General features: G+C 42.3%; 1 protein-coding gene across 2 annotated transcripts in view; it reads right to left on the minus strand.

The window, feature by feature from the left end:
* Positions 1-7,590: 7,590 nt before the first annotated feature.
* Positions 7,591-13,282, minus strand: part of LOC140104270 (ADAMTS-like protein 2) — a 39,652-nt gene continuing 33,960 nt past the window's right edge. For both annotated transcript variants that reach the window (XM_072127738.1, XM_072127739.1), the window contains one exon: positions 7,591-8,545. In XM_072127738.1, the coding sequence (XP_071983839.1) occupies positions 8,427-8,545 (119 nt within the window). In that variant the 3' untranslated portion in view covers positions 7,591-8,426. The remainder of the gene's footprint in view (positions 8,546-13,282) is intronic.

A 13,282-nucleotide genomic window follows, 5' to 3' on the forward strand; every position in this document is an offset into this window, starting at 1 on the left:
AAAATTTTACTTTTCCAGAAAAATCCCCTCATGTAGCAGTGTGAACAGCATTAGCAAAGACTAAGTAACTGACATAAGGTGACGAGAGGTACTAGAGAGGAAAACAACAGTTTTACCTTTAAGCTAAAAGGGAAAAGATGATATTTCGTAGAATTCATATCTCCAAAATGATAAAATAGGCAACCAATTTATGTCTTTACAGAAAATGTCCTCTTATTGTCATTTCCAATAAAGTTATATCCATTTTCTTAACTACATTACTGCAGGTTAAATTTAAAGCAGACCTCCATCCAAAAATATCTATCTGTCCATGGGTGTGATTGTACATTATAGTATTGGTTATACCCCCTTTTTAAACCTTCCTCTCTGTAGCTCCCCACTTATTATGACCTGCATGTAGCTCCCCCCAACCTATGTCTCCCTTACTGTAGCTCCCCACCTTATGTATCCTTTTATTTGGCTCCCACGTTATGTCTCCCTGTCCGTAGTTCCCACCTTTTGCCTCCCTTTCTGTAGGTCCCACCTTATATCTCTCTTTCTGTACCCCCCCCCCCCCCCCACCTTATGCCTCCCTTTCTGTACTCCCCATTCTATGTCTCCCTTTTGGTAACTCCCACCTTATGCCTCCCTTTCTGTAGCCCCAACCGTATGCCTACGTTTCCGTAGCCCCCACCTTATGCCTCCCTTTCGCTAGCCCCCACCTTATGACTACCTTTCTGTAGCCCCCACCTTATGCCTCCCTTTCAGTAGCCCCCCCACCTTATGCCTCCCTTTGTGTAGCCCCCACCTAATGCCTCCCTTTCTGTAGCCCCCACCTTATGCCTCCCTTTCTGTAGCCCCCACCTTATGCCTCCCTTTCTGTAACCCCCACCTAATGCCTCCCTTTCTGTAGCTCCCCACCTTATGCCTCCCTTTCTGTAGCTCCCACCTAATGCCTCCCTTTCTGTAGCTCCCCACCTTATGCCTCCCTTTCTGTAGCCCCCACCTTATGCCTCCCTTTCTGTAGCCCCCACCTAATGCCTCCCTTTCTGTAGCTCCCACCTAATGCCTCCCTTTCTGTAGCTCCCCACCTTATGCCTCCCTTTCAGTAGCCCCCACCTTATGCCTACCTTTCTGTAGCCCCACCTAATGCCTCCCTTTCTGTAGCTCCCCACCTTATGCCTACCTTTCTGTAGCCCCACCTTATGCCTCCCTTTCTGTAGCCCCCACATTTTGACACTCTTTTGATAGCTATCCTCTTTTCCATAGCCACCCACCTTTAGCAGTAAATCTGCTGTAATGCGGACATGTGGCTCTCATTTGCACTACAGATGGTGCTTTGTTCTTCCAGTTCTGACCATAATCTATAACAGGTTATGTACATTGCATCACCCGCTAATCAGCTATGAACAACCTATTCGATTGGTCATTAGTAGAACAGTGGTCCAAATATCTGTAATTCTTGGCTAATGATGTGATAAGTTAAAATGATCCTTCTTTTTACAGAAACCAATGAGATATTGTAAATGTGTATGGGCTGGTGAGTGCCACAAAACAGCTCTGTAAAATGCTCTCACAACAACCGTGTCCTGAGGAGGTACTGAAGGTTATCTGTACCATGAATATGAGATGAATTGGAGGACAATAACCAAGAAAGGACTTTATTGAGATCAGGCATTAAGGATGGACCTAAGTCAATCCACGATCATCACTCCAAGTAACTTCAATCTACACACCTCCCTACTGACCTGACTCTCCATTCTTCAGTCTATTCTCTGTCTAATAAAAGCTTAACTTCAGAACATCCTCATTTCCATACTCAATGGAGAGAACACAGAATATCCAGGAGACGTCATAGTAACACAGGCCACATTCTAATCATCTATTCATTGATCACTGAGAACCGGAGAAGAGCACAAGAAGATATTTTACTGGGGCACTGGAGATACTTTAGTGATTTGTGGTTAGTTTATGCCAATAATTTGCAGTCAGTGTTCCCCGGGGCACATTGAAGCTTGAATCATGGTTCTCGAGGAAACAGCAGCAGCAAGAGATGTCGGCTGTACAGAAAGGATGATTTCCAATCATATCATAGGTAGGGGGTCAGACCCCTAAAATCTGATAAGACAGTACTTCTCAATATTTTAGATTATTATTTGAAAACCCCTTTAATGACATTGATGGTCAATATTTCTCATCATTACAAGGATACATAATTTTCCTGCCCATTACTTATAGACATATAGGGACACATTTACTTACCCGGTCCTGTCGCGATCCCGATCCGGACTGTCCGACCAGGATGAAGTCCGGCGCAATTCACTAAGATTGTGCTCCCAATATCCTGCATGTGTCGCTTCCCTGCTGAGGTTTGCCGGAGTTCACTTTCTTCTTCCCGGTGTATGTGAGTGCATGGCTTGCGACACAATTAGAATATTAAATCCTGCTTTAAGTTCGAATCAGTCAGATTGTCCAACGGCCACGTCCCCCAATTTGTGTTGCATGAAAGTCGGCGCAATTGCGCTAAAATCTGATCGCATGCCCCAAAAAATCCTGTTTAATGCGGTACAAATCGGAAATAATTGGGAAACCCGACGGAAATGCGGTGTGTGGACCCTTAGTAAATGTGCCCTATGGGGCTTATTTACTAATGGTCCACGGCCGCACTTTCGTCCGATTTTCAAACGTTTTCAGGATTTTTTGTATTGCATCCTCCATCCACAGAGTAGGAGATAAGTAACACATTGTTGGCCGTTTATAGATACACAAGCATTTGGATCAGAAAAATAGCTCTGACCCATATAAAGATACATAAATTCACTTTACGGGGATTGTCCAATGGAAGTTACTTATTAATTAAATACACAGAACCTTGTGACCCCCTCTAGATGTAATTCCTCCTTTCATGATTTTATCATATTTTGATCCACAATTCAGTTCTGTTTAGAGCTCGATTTTACTGAAACAGATCTCCAAATTGCTAGTACATCCATAGGTGTATATATCTCTCCACCAGAGGGAGCAAAGTGACAGTATTGTAATATAGAGATCAAAATATAACAATTTGAGGCAAAGCTCCCTCTTGTGGTGGCTACTGAAAGGAGCATTTTTGAAAGCTTCTCTTATACAGCAGTACAACTATCCCTATATCCATCTATTGTTCCTCCCCATGCCTGTAAAGCTCCACTGTCCATTGGTAAAGTTGATTCATCATCTATGCATATTCATATTCTTCCAGTTCAGCCACACCCCAGCTTCCCGATTGATATGGGTCCTGTCCTGCTTTCTCTTCAGCCACTTTATGACTTGTCTCAGCTACCTTATTCCCACCTCCCTCAGGAATGAGCGATATTGGCTGTGACTTGTTGGAGAGAAATCAGCTCCCTCATTCCCCATCCCTCAGGAATTCTCTTCAGCAAGTGACACACAGCCAAAATCTCTCTCATTCTGGAGGGTGGGGTGAAGGAAGTAGCTGTGCCTAGTCTAACAGAGAAAGCAAGCCCCTTGTCAATGAGGAACCTGGAGGTACAGCTGAGCTGGAAGAACATGAATATGGCAGACTTGGCTCAAAAGAAAGACCATGACTGGACTCTAATGGGGTCATTTGAGAGGCATGGAGAGGAACAATATAGGGATAGTTGTACTGTTGTATAATAGCTGTTTTCAAAGATATGTTTAGTTAGTGTGTAAGTTCTTATCCGACCATAAAATTGCATAAAGAACATAACTCACCTTTTTATAGGACCCAATTCCGAAACTGGAATCCTGGTTACCACTGCCTTCAGTTTGTGACATGTTAAAAATGATAATAAGGCTGTAGAAAATCACTGGCCTCAAAGGTGACACAAACACTATGTAGAAGTCACTGCTGAGCCAAATATGTGTATGTCGGGGTCACCGGAAAACATGGGAAACTATATCACTTCCAGTCCAACATGGGAAATCTAAAAAAGTTGAGTAATTTACTTTTTTCAATTTCCAGTCAATATATACAGTGATTTTTTTCTAGTAAGACAATTGCCTTAAGACAAAGGGGCATATTTATCAGGACCTCTGCGCACCGGCAGTGGCGCAGAGGCCCTGAAATAATCGCAAATGCTAGCTTATTTTCCCCAATCCGCCACCTTCATGCCAGTGGGGCATGAAGGGGGGGCGCGGCCGGCCGAGCGGGGGGCACCTGCGCACTCGCTGCTGCCGGCGACTTTTCATACGTGAAAAGTCGCTGGCTGCGCTTTTTTCTACACCAGGCCCTGCCTGGCGTAGGTTAACCCCTTAACGCTCTGCGCCGTAGCTCTACGGCGCAGAGGTGTAAGGGATGTATGAAGAGGGCTCACGGGCTGAGTCCTCTTCATACAGAGGTGGGGGTTTTTGCATATTGCACAAAACCCCCACCGCTAATAACCGCGGTCGGTGCTTGCACCGATCGCGGCTATTAACCCCTTCAACGCCGCCGGCAAAGTCGCCGGCGGCGTTTAAAAGACGGCGGCGCGTGGGCGCCGCCATCTTTTTTCCGATCGCCACGCCCCCGAACGTCATCGGGGGGCGGCGATCGGTTGCCATGGTAGCCTCGTGTCTTCTTTTGACACGAGGCTATCTGGCAGCTGCAGATTCGTTACAATGAGCCAGTGGCTCATTGTAATGAATGTGCTGCAAAAATGCCATATATTGCAATACAGAAGTATTGCAGTATATGGTAGCAGCGATCTGACCATCTAGGGTTAATGTACCCTAGATGGTCTAAAAGATAGTGAAAAAAAAAATAAAAAAAAAAGTTTAAAAAATAAAAAAAATTAATAAAATATTAAAAGTTCAAATCACCCCCCTTTCCCTAGAACGGATATAAAACATAATAAACAGTAAAAATCACAGACATATTAGGTATCGCCGCGTCCCAAAATGCCCGATCTATCAAAATATAAAAACGGTTACAGGCGGCGGTGACCTCCGAGGCGGGAAATGGCGCCCAAATGTCCGAAATGCGACTTTTACACCTTTTTACATAACATAAAAAATGAAATAAAAAATGATCAAAATGTCGCACAGACCTCAAAATGGTAGCAATGAAAACGTCGCCTCATTTCGCAAAAAATGACCCCTCACACATCTCTGTGCGCCAAAGTATGAAAAAGTTATTAGCGTCAGAAGATGGCAAAAAATTTTTTTTCTTTTTTGTACACATTCGTTTAATTTTTGAAAATGTATTAAAACACAATAAAACCTATATAAATTTGGTATCACCGCGATCGCACCGAACCAAAGAATAAAGTAGGCATATTATTTGGAGCGAAGAGTGAAAGTAGTAAAAACTGAGCCCACAAGAACGTGACACACGTGCGGTTTTTTTTCAATTTTTCCACATTTGGAATTTTTTTTCAGCTTCGCAGTACACGGCATGTTAAAATAAATAACATTACGGGAAAGTAAAATTTGTTACGCACAAAATAAGCCCTCACACAGGTCTGTACACGGAAAAATGGAAAAGTTATGGATTTTTGAAGTTGGAGAGCGAGAAATGAGCCGGAAAACCCTCCGTCCTTAAGGGGTTAAACACTGCGCTGCTGGCAGCCCGATACATCAAGAGACAGAAGCCTCTTGATGTATTGGGCTGCGAATTTGCAGCGGTGGGGCTATCATACGCTGGCGCACGAGCGCCAGCGTATGATAAATATCCCGCATAATCTCTATTTTTTTGTTTTACCCTGATTCAACAGTGATTTCAAAAATTTTTAACACTGCATTACTAGAACCAATATTGTTTTTCATCAATTCAGCTGTATGAGGCTTATGAGCTATAATACTCTATGGTCAGAGGTGGAAGAACACGGCTCTATCTATAGCGCATGACATGCAACTTAGATTGGGGTCTTATAATGCATAGTCACATTGCGATTTTTTTTTATTACTATGTAATCTTTTGATACAATGTCACAATACGACACCTCCATCTGAATGCCATATAACTCATTGCACTAAGAAGTGGATTTACAAGAATAGGAGCTGGTAGCCCAGACCATCAAAAAATGTCATCTGAATGCTGTAAACAATATAAATTTGGACATTGTATAAATGTTCTTACCAGGATGTGGTATGGCTCTTGGTACACTACACTGCACTGCATGTATATTTATGAGCTGGGATGATCATAAAGACCCCGATCCCAAGGGTGCAGGAAGCTGAACTATGGAGAGCTGTTTGCAGAGGTTCTGTACACAGAATACTTTTCATGCAAAACGTGAAGGTGTAAAAAAACACCATACAATAAATCACAATCTTTAGTTTGTTTCTTTTATTTAGAATAATAAAATACATCTCTTACAGCCATTGTCATTATAGCAGGAGCCATTGTCTCAAGAATACAAAAGTAGATTCTGCCATGGGCTATGCAACAGGATGACAGGGCAAGGAAAACTTTTAGCCTCTGTTAGGCTGCGTCCACACGTGGCGTTTACATTGCGTTTTGAAAGACAATGCAATAGCTGAGAAGAGGAGATTTGCCTAATTTTACATTTCTGTTGACATTTGCATTTCCAAAACGCAATGTCAACTTGATGTTAACGCATGTGTTAACAGTTGTGTTTTGTAATCGCAAATGTTAACAACAATGTAATAGGTGAAATCTCCTTGGCTGCTGTATTGCATTTCAAAATGTAATGTAAATGCTACGTGTGGCCTTAGGGATTTGTAGACACTCCACCGGCACACAACTTGTATCGCAATGGCGTGTGTATCACAGTAGCAGCTGGACAAATCTAAGGGTACTTGACTTCCCTGCACCCAATCTGCTGGTAAATCTGGCCCAACATCTGCTGTAATTCTACATCTAAAACAGAATCATTGCAAATATTGGGCTAGATTTGCTGTGGACTCAAAGAGGATCTCTCTTTTCTATCCACAGCAGAAAGTTGACATGCTGTATGTTTGGATATCTAAAGTGTGTGCACAGTAGTAACCCATACCCTCCAATGCTACATTTATGTTCAATTAAAGGGATTGGGCACTTTATGATCATTTTATATTATACATGAGGCACATGGTATTAAACACCTTGCCAGTTGTATATTCAGATAAAGTTCTCCACCACTTTCTTATAATTAGAAGCCACAGCCCTTCTTCCAGCTCAGCAGCCTACTGCTCCGGTCCATAAGATGGCAGGAGATGGAGGGTCATGGGACCATACACTCCCATGAGCACTGACTCCTCTACAGCGTCCTGTGAGCTATCTGTGCAGGAATCTCCCTGTTACCCGGCCTGTCACTGCCATGTCACAGGGGGTGTTAGTAGAAGCTGTGTGCAGGGAGCAGAGGTTGCACTGCTTCAGCTTTGATAAGCAAAGGAGGGAGTAACAGCCGAAACAGGCGAGGGAGGAGAACATCCTGCGGCTGGAGGACAGAACAAACCAGAAGCTGAAGCAGTGCAATGTCTGCTCCCTGTACACAGCTCCTCATCACAGCCCCCTGTAACATAGCAGTGACCGGCTGTGTAACAGGGAAAGATCAGTGCACAGATAGCTCACAGGACGCTGTAGAGGAGTGAGTGCTCATGGGAGTGTATGGTCACATGACCCTCCATCTCCTGCCATCTTATGGACAGGAGCAGCAGGCTGCAGAGCAGGAAGGCATTACTGAAGGAGGACTGTGGCTTCTGATTTCATGAACACGGTGCAGAACTGTATCTGAATATACATTGGTAAGTTGTTTAGTGTCATGTCCCCAATATATGATATAAAATAAACATAAAGTGGCCAACCCTTTTAAACTGGTTTTCTCAGGCGTTTCAGGATATGTGATAAGCTTGTTGGGGTGCAGGTCCTACTTCTGGAAAGTAGAAACCAATGAGCCCTGTCTTTCAGCCATAGTAAAGGGAGAGACGGTCCCTTATGCATAGTTCCCTACTTTCACTTATATGGGAATTGCACACTCAACCAAGGACCATCTTTCTTAAGATGACCCCGCAGGGCCTGGTAATTGCTAGAACCTTGCTCCAGCCAGTGCCCTATTGCTGAACAGTGTACAGGGAACTGACTAGGAACAAAAGATATTTTTCTGCTATAGCCCATAATGCCCTTAGAAACATACAACCAAAACAATATTTTTTTTTACATAAAATAGCACCTTCGATGTAAGTAAGGTAACTTATCTGCTTATCTGCTCTGTATATAGTATAGAGCTGGCATAGGCTCCAGCACACAGAGGGGTGAAGATATACAGATATGGAAGATTTAGTGCAATAGAGGCATCGTACTCAACAGTAGGTGGATGACCGCGCACCATAAAATTCTGTTAAAAAAATAAGAGGTAAAAAAATAACTTCTGCCAAACACACCTTATACTACCATCTAATACACCTTTAAAGTATGGCAGCAGGATAATGGTCAAAGTAGCACCTGGCATCATCCATAATGTACAGAATTCACAAATATAAGGGACAAACACTTCAAGAACCCCCGGTCAGGAGGCTTTTCCCCCGCAGGCTCGGCAGCAGGCCTTCCGGTAATACCAGTGGGAGCAAAGCTTCACCTTTAACACCAGGGAACAGTTAGCTGTCGCTTTGTCTTCACAGTTTTCATCTGAATACAAATAAGAACATTGATGACATTTTTTAACAAAATATTAATATGTACTATCCAAATATGGACAATAATACAAATAAATACACAAAATGAGCACACACAATAAAGCGATACACAATGTATACAATATTCAAGTGCAGAACATACAACTAATAAGTAATACTATATTTAAAGAAATCTACTATAAAGGAAATGCTAAAATCCATCATGATAAAGAAGGGACACTTACTCATAGAAGTAGGCACTGTGACTGGGGTAATCTTCTTATATTTGTTACAAATATATTACATGGTGCATGGCCACCTTCCTTCTAGATTCAACTTTTAAGATTATGTTAATGAGCCAGAAGGGCTCCGTGAGGTGTAACCAGAGGCTCTCCATTTTGCAGCTTTACAGGCTGTTATTCTGTCTCACTGCCCATCTGCTCCTTGAGCACTTCCCCCCTCCCTCTGCCTGATGGAATCTCACTGCACCAGAGGAAGTGTCAGCACACAATGGGGCACATTTACTTCCCTGTCCAGCAAGGATCATGAGAGTGCATTGCTTGACGTTAATGCACATATGCAGCGATTCACTACGATCGTGTGCCCGTGTGTCGTGTGTCGCTTCCGCGCTCAGGTCAGACAGAGTTTACCACCTTCTTCCTGGTGCATGTAAGTGCTTGATCTTGCAACACAATTTTAAAGTCTGAATCAGTCGGATCGTCCGATGGCATGCCCCCCTGATTTCTGTCGCATGAACATCTGTTAAATACCTGTCACAGCTGCGCAAATCCAAAAAACTGTGAACAGTCCGACTAAAGTGCGATCCGCGACCCTTAGTAAATAATTCCCAATGGGTGGGGGAAAGGCTCCTGCATAGTGTAACAGCCTATAAAACGCCCACACAGAGAGGCTTTGGTAACTCCCCCAGAGCCTTTCTGGCTCATTAGCATAATTTTAAAAGTTAATTTTAGAATAAGAAGATGACCACAGTCATGGTTCCTTGGTCTATGAATAAGGGTTTAGAATGTTTATTGTGCTTGATTTTGATGGTAGATTTCCTTCAATATAAAGAACCTAAGTTGTATACTATGCACTGAAATGTATACATACAAACATAAATTTACGCAATTTATTTACAAATAAACAACATAAATGTACAACATTCATATTTCCAAAGCAAAAATCTATATATAAAAGTAAAAACTAAAACATATACAATGTACACAATATTTATAAACTCACTATTCATCTAAGGCAGTGGTTCTCAACCTTTCTAATGCTGTGACCCCGCAATACAGTTCCTCATGTTGCGGTGACCCCAAACCATGCGATTTGCAGTAAAAACGCAATAAAATTGCGGCTCCGATGGTTTTAGGCGACCCCTGGTTTTGGTTGTTTGACCCCCGCTGGGGTCGCGACCCATAGGTTGAGAACCGCTGATCTAAGGTAACCTGTTATACAAGGCACCAACACTAACAGGGAGGTACATTGGCATCTTATGTTCCCAACTTAGTCTCGTACATGCTAAGGTTTTCATGCCTACCCTAACCTTGATCTCTACTTAGGCTTCTGCTTACTTCCTTGGGCTAAACACCAGTTTCCCTCCATCTGCTTGGATCAGGTGTGACCAACAGCAATCCTAGAGGTGGCAGGTTGGTGCTTCTCCAGCAGTCACATTCCCCAAAGAGGGGTTAAAGGATGAAAACAAGAAAGGCCATTTAGAAAACACCCTTAAAGGGCTGTAACAAATATTATTGTTATTCCCCATCCACAAGATAAGGGATAACAATCTGATTGGTAGAAATCCCATTCTCACAAGTTGAACGAAGCAGCAGGTCAGGCATGTGTCCTGCTGCTCCCTCCAATACTATGGGAGTGATTGGAAATTGGCAAGCACAATGTTCACTAGCTCCGACACTCCTATTCACTGTCTATAAGTGTGCTGGAGCTAGCCGCAAGGTGCTCCGAAATTACTGAGGCTTCCATGGAATTGAGTGGCAAAATGCTGATTACCCCTCCATTCAATTAGTATAATATTCGTTCTCCCAGCACACTGACCCAGGGCCTGTGTTAGAGGGCAGCAAACTGGGCATTTGCCTAGGGCCCCCTGTTCTAAAGCCCCCCCCCTACATGTGGGCTTTTGTGGGCAGAGGATGTATTGCTCCTTTAATACCCCTTTGCTGAATGCCCAGGTGAAGATGCTTCTCATCTATCTCCGGTCTATATCTATTATCTATCTGTCTAGTTATCTATTTCCTATAATCCGTCTATTTCCCATCTATATATCTATCTAACCATTTATATATCTAGCTTTTATCTATCTATTTATCTATATATCTGTCTATATATCTCCTATCTATTATCTATCCATCTATCAATCAATCAATCTATCTCTCATATCTATCTATATTCTATCTATCTTGCTATCTATATATAACCCACTTTATATTTCCGCATCTATAAATCTATCACCTATCTATAAATCTATATCATCTTTCATATATATCTCATATCATCAATCTATTATCCATTTATCTCCTATATAATTCTCCTACATTCCATATTACAGATTGCCTTACCTTACTACTGTGTGTAACTACAACGTGTTATTATTGTGCAGGGCTATAGAGAGCAATCTTACTGAATGTATAGTATACATAGTATAGTTTTATTTTGGGGTCCCACTTTTAGTTTTGCCAAGGGCCCCACTTTGTCTAAAACCCGCCCTGCACAGACCCCCACCAGTCTGATTATGATCCACAGGATCAGGCAGTGGTTGCAAACCTATGACACTGGTCCTAGACACGGCACCCATAGCCCTTTCTGTGGGCACCCATGATTTTGCCCCAGCACAGAGTTTGCTAGATAGCACTCTAGGCATTCTCCAGCAGTCCTGGGTCAGGAATTAAAAGTTCTCTGTATAAAACTTTGCCATGTAGGCGTGGGGAGACTTATAGCCATTGATGATCTGGTAGCGGATTCTGGGAAATGTGCAAATAAGTTTTCCAGGATAGGACAAGGAAGCAAAAGAATAGAAGAAAAGTAAATTCAGCTCACCACTCCCGACTTGTCCTCCACCTGCCATGCACGGACGATCCCGAGACTCCGGACTTCTTATCAAAGAAGACTAGTCTAGTCTATCTAGTCCAGCACAGGTTCCGGTGGGGTTAAAAATTGATATCCTTTTATTTAAACAAAGTAAAAAGCTGAATAGGACATATACAACATGATATCCCAAGTTACACGTGAAAAGATCTACTTGTAACTTGGGATATCATGTTGTATATGCCCTATTCTATGCTTTTTACTTTGTTTAAATAAAAGGATATCAATTTTTAACCCCACCGGAACCTGTGCTGGACTAAAGTTTTTTCTTCTTTGATAAGGAAGCAAAAGATGTGTAGTTTTCCTTGTCCCATATTTGCTTCTTTCCCAGAATTCCCTAGTGGAGCATCAACGGTTGTAAGTCTCCACACGCCTGTAATGCAGCCTTCATTTTTTCCTTTCATATTTCCCAGCAGTCCTGGGCAGACCAGAATGTGCTATTTTAAAGTGACACATCATTGGCTCCCTTAGATTTCATGAGGACCGAGTAGATGCAGACAGGGCAGGGATATGAGCCCAGCTCCTGATTTAGGCCCCTTCCTATTTAGGGAGACCCTGAAAGGATGGTAAATGAAATTCTGAATTTGTCCTCCTTCTTATAATCGTATTGGTGTAATGAAGATGCCAATACAAGTGTAAGCTATGGCAGAGCAGTTACAAATAGGTAACTGTTAAAACTGCACGTTGACACTTTGCACTAAAAAGTGGGTTTTAGTTAAAGTTTGGGCACTCGGTTCACCATCACTGGGATAGGTTATAACAATAATACCTGTTTCCGTACACCACTTACTCTAAGCTCTGTCTATTTCTATTTTAATCCATTTTTATACTGTATTTTAAACACATTTATGTCTATGCCACTAGATCATGAGTAGTAATGTGTCAGTCATTGGCTTTTGTGGACTTTGAGAGTGCGAGAAAATTCTGATCATTGGACTATTTGATAGAATATAACAATATATACAATGTAGATACAATACAATGTGGATACAATGTGGATACAATGCAATGTAGATACAATGTGGATACAATGCAATGTGGATACAATGCAATGTGGATACAATGTGGATAAAATACAATGCTGGCAATGATGAAAAATTCTGAACCACGGAGAAGATGAGACACTAGAGATCAGCAGGGAAGGGATGCGTCAGGCTGGGATTATACAGAGGGACATCATGTACTCAGCTCTGACTGCTGGGCTGCTTCTTATAGCTCAGGATACATATTAACAAGTCTGTGTGGGCGTATAGACCGCTTTTAACAAGAATAACTATCATTCTACCTTGTGACATATGACAAATTATACTTCTTACTCTATGTGATGAGGATCCCATAATTCTGCCATATTTTACAATAACACAGATAATGTCCATAGTAGTAGTTTTGCAATATTAATGATGGATATTATCAGACTGATAGATCCCAAAAGTAAAGCTAGACAGGGACCAGTAGGTGAAGATGCCCACTGTCACCTTTAAGGGGTTGGCCAATAGGAAGCTGTTTTTCATGAAAAATTTTGAAAAAAAAAGACAGTTTTGCAGCTCCTATTCTTGGCTGCTGTCATATTCAAGGACAGGTCATCACTGCAGGGACTGGTCTCTCTATACAAACGGCTCAGAACTGCTGAGGTCAGCACTCAGGC

The sequence above is a fragment of the Engystomops pustulosus genome, chromosome 10 (assembly GCF_040894005.1).
Source record: "Engystomops pustulosus chromosome 10, aEngPut4.maternal, whole genome shotgun sequence".
NCBI classification, from domain to species: domain Eukaryota; kingdom Metazoa; phylum Chordata; class Amphibia; order Anura; family Leptodactylidae; genus Engystomops; species Engystomops pustulosus.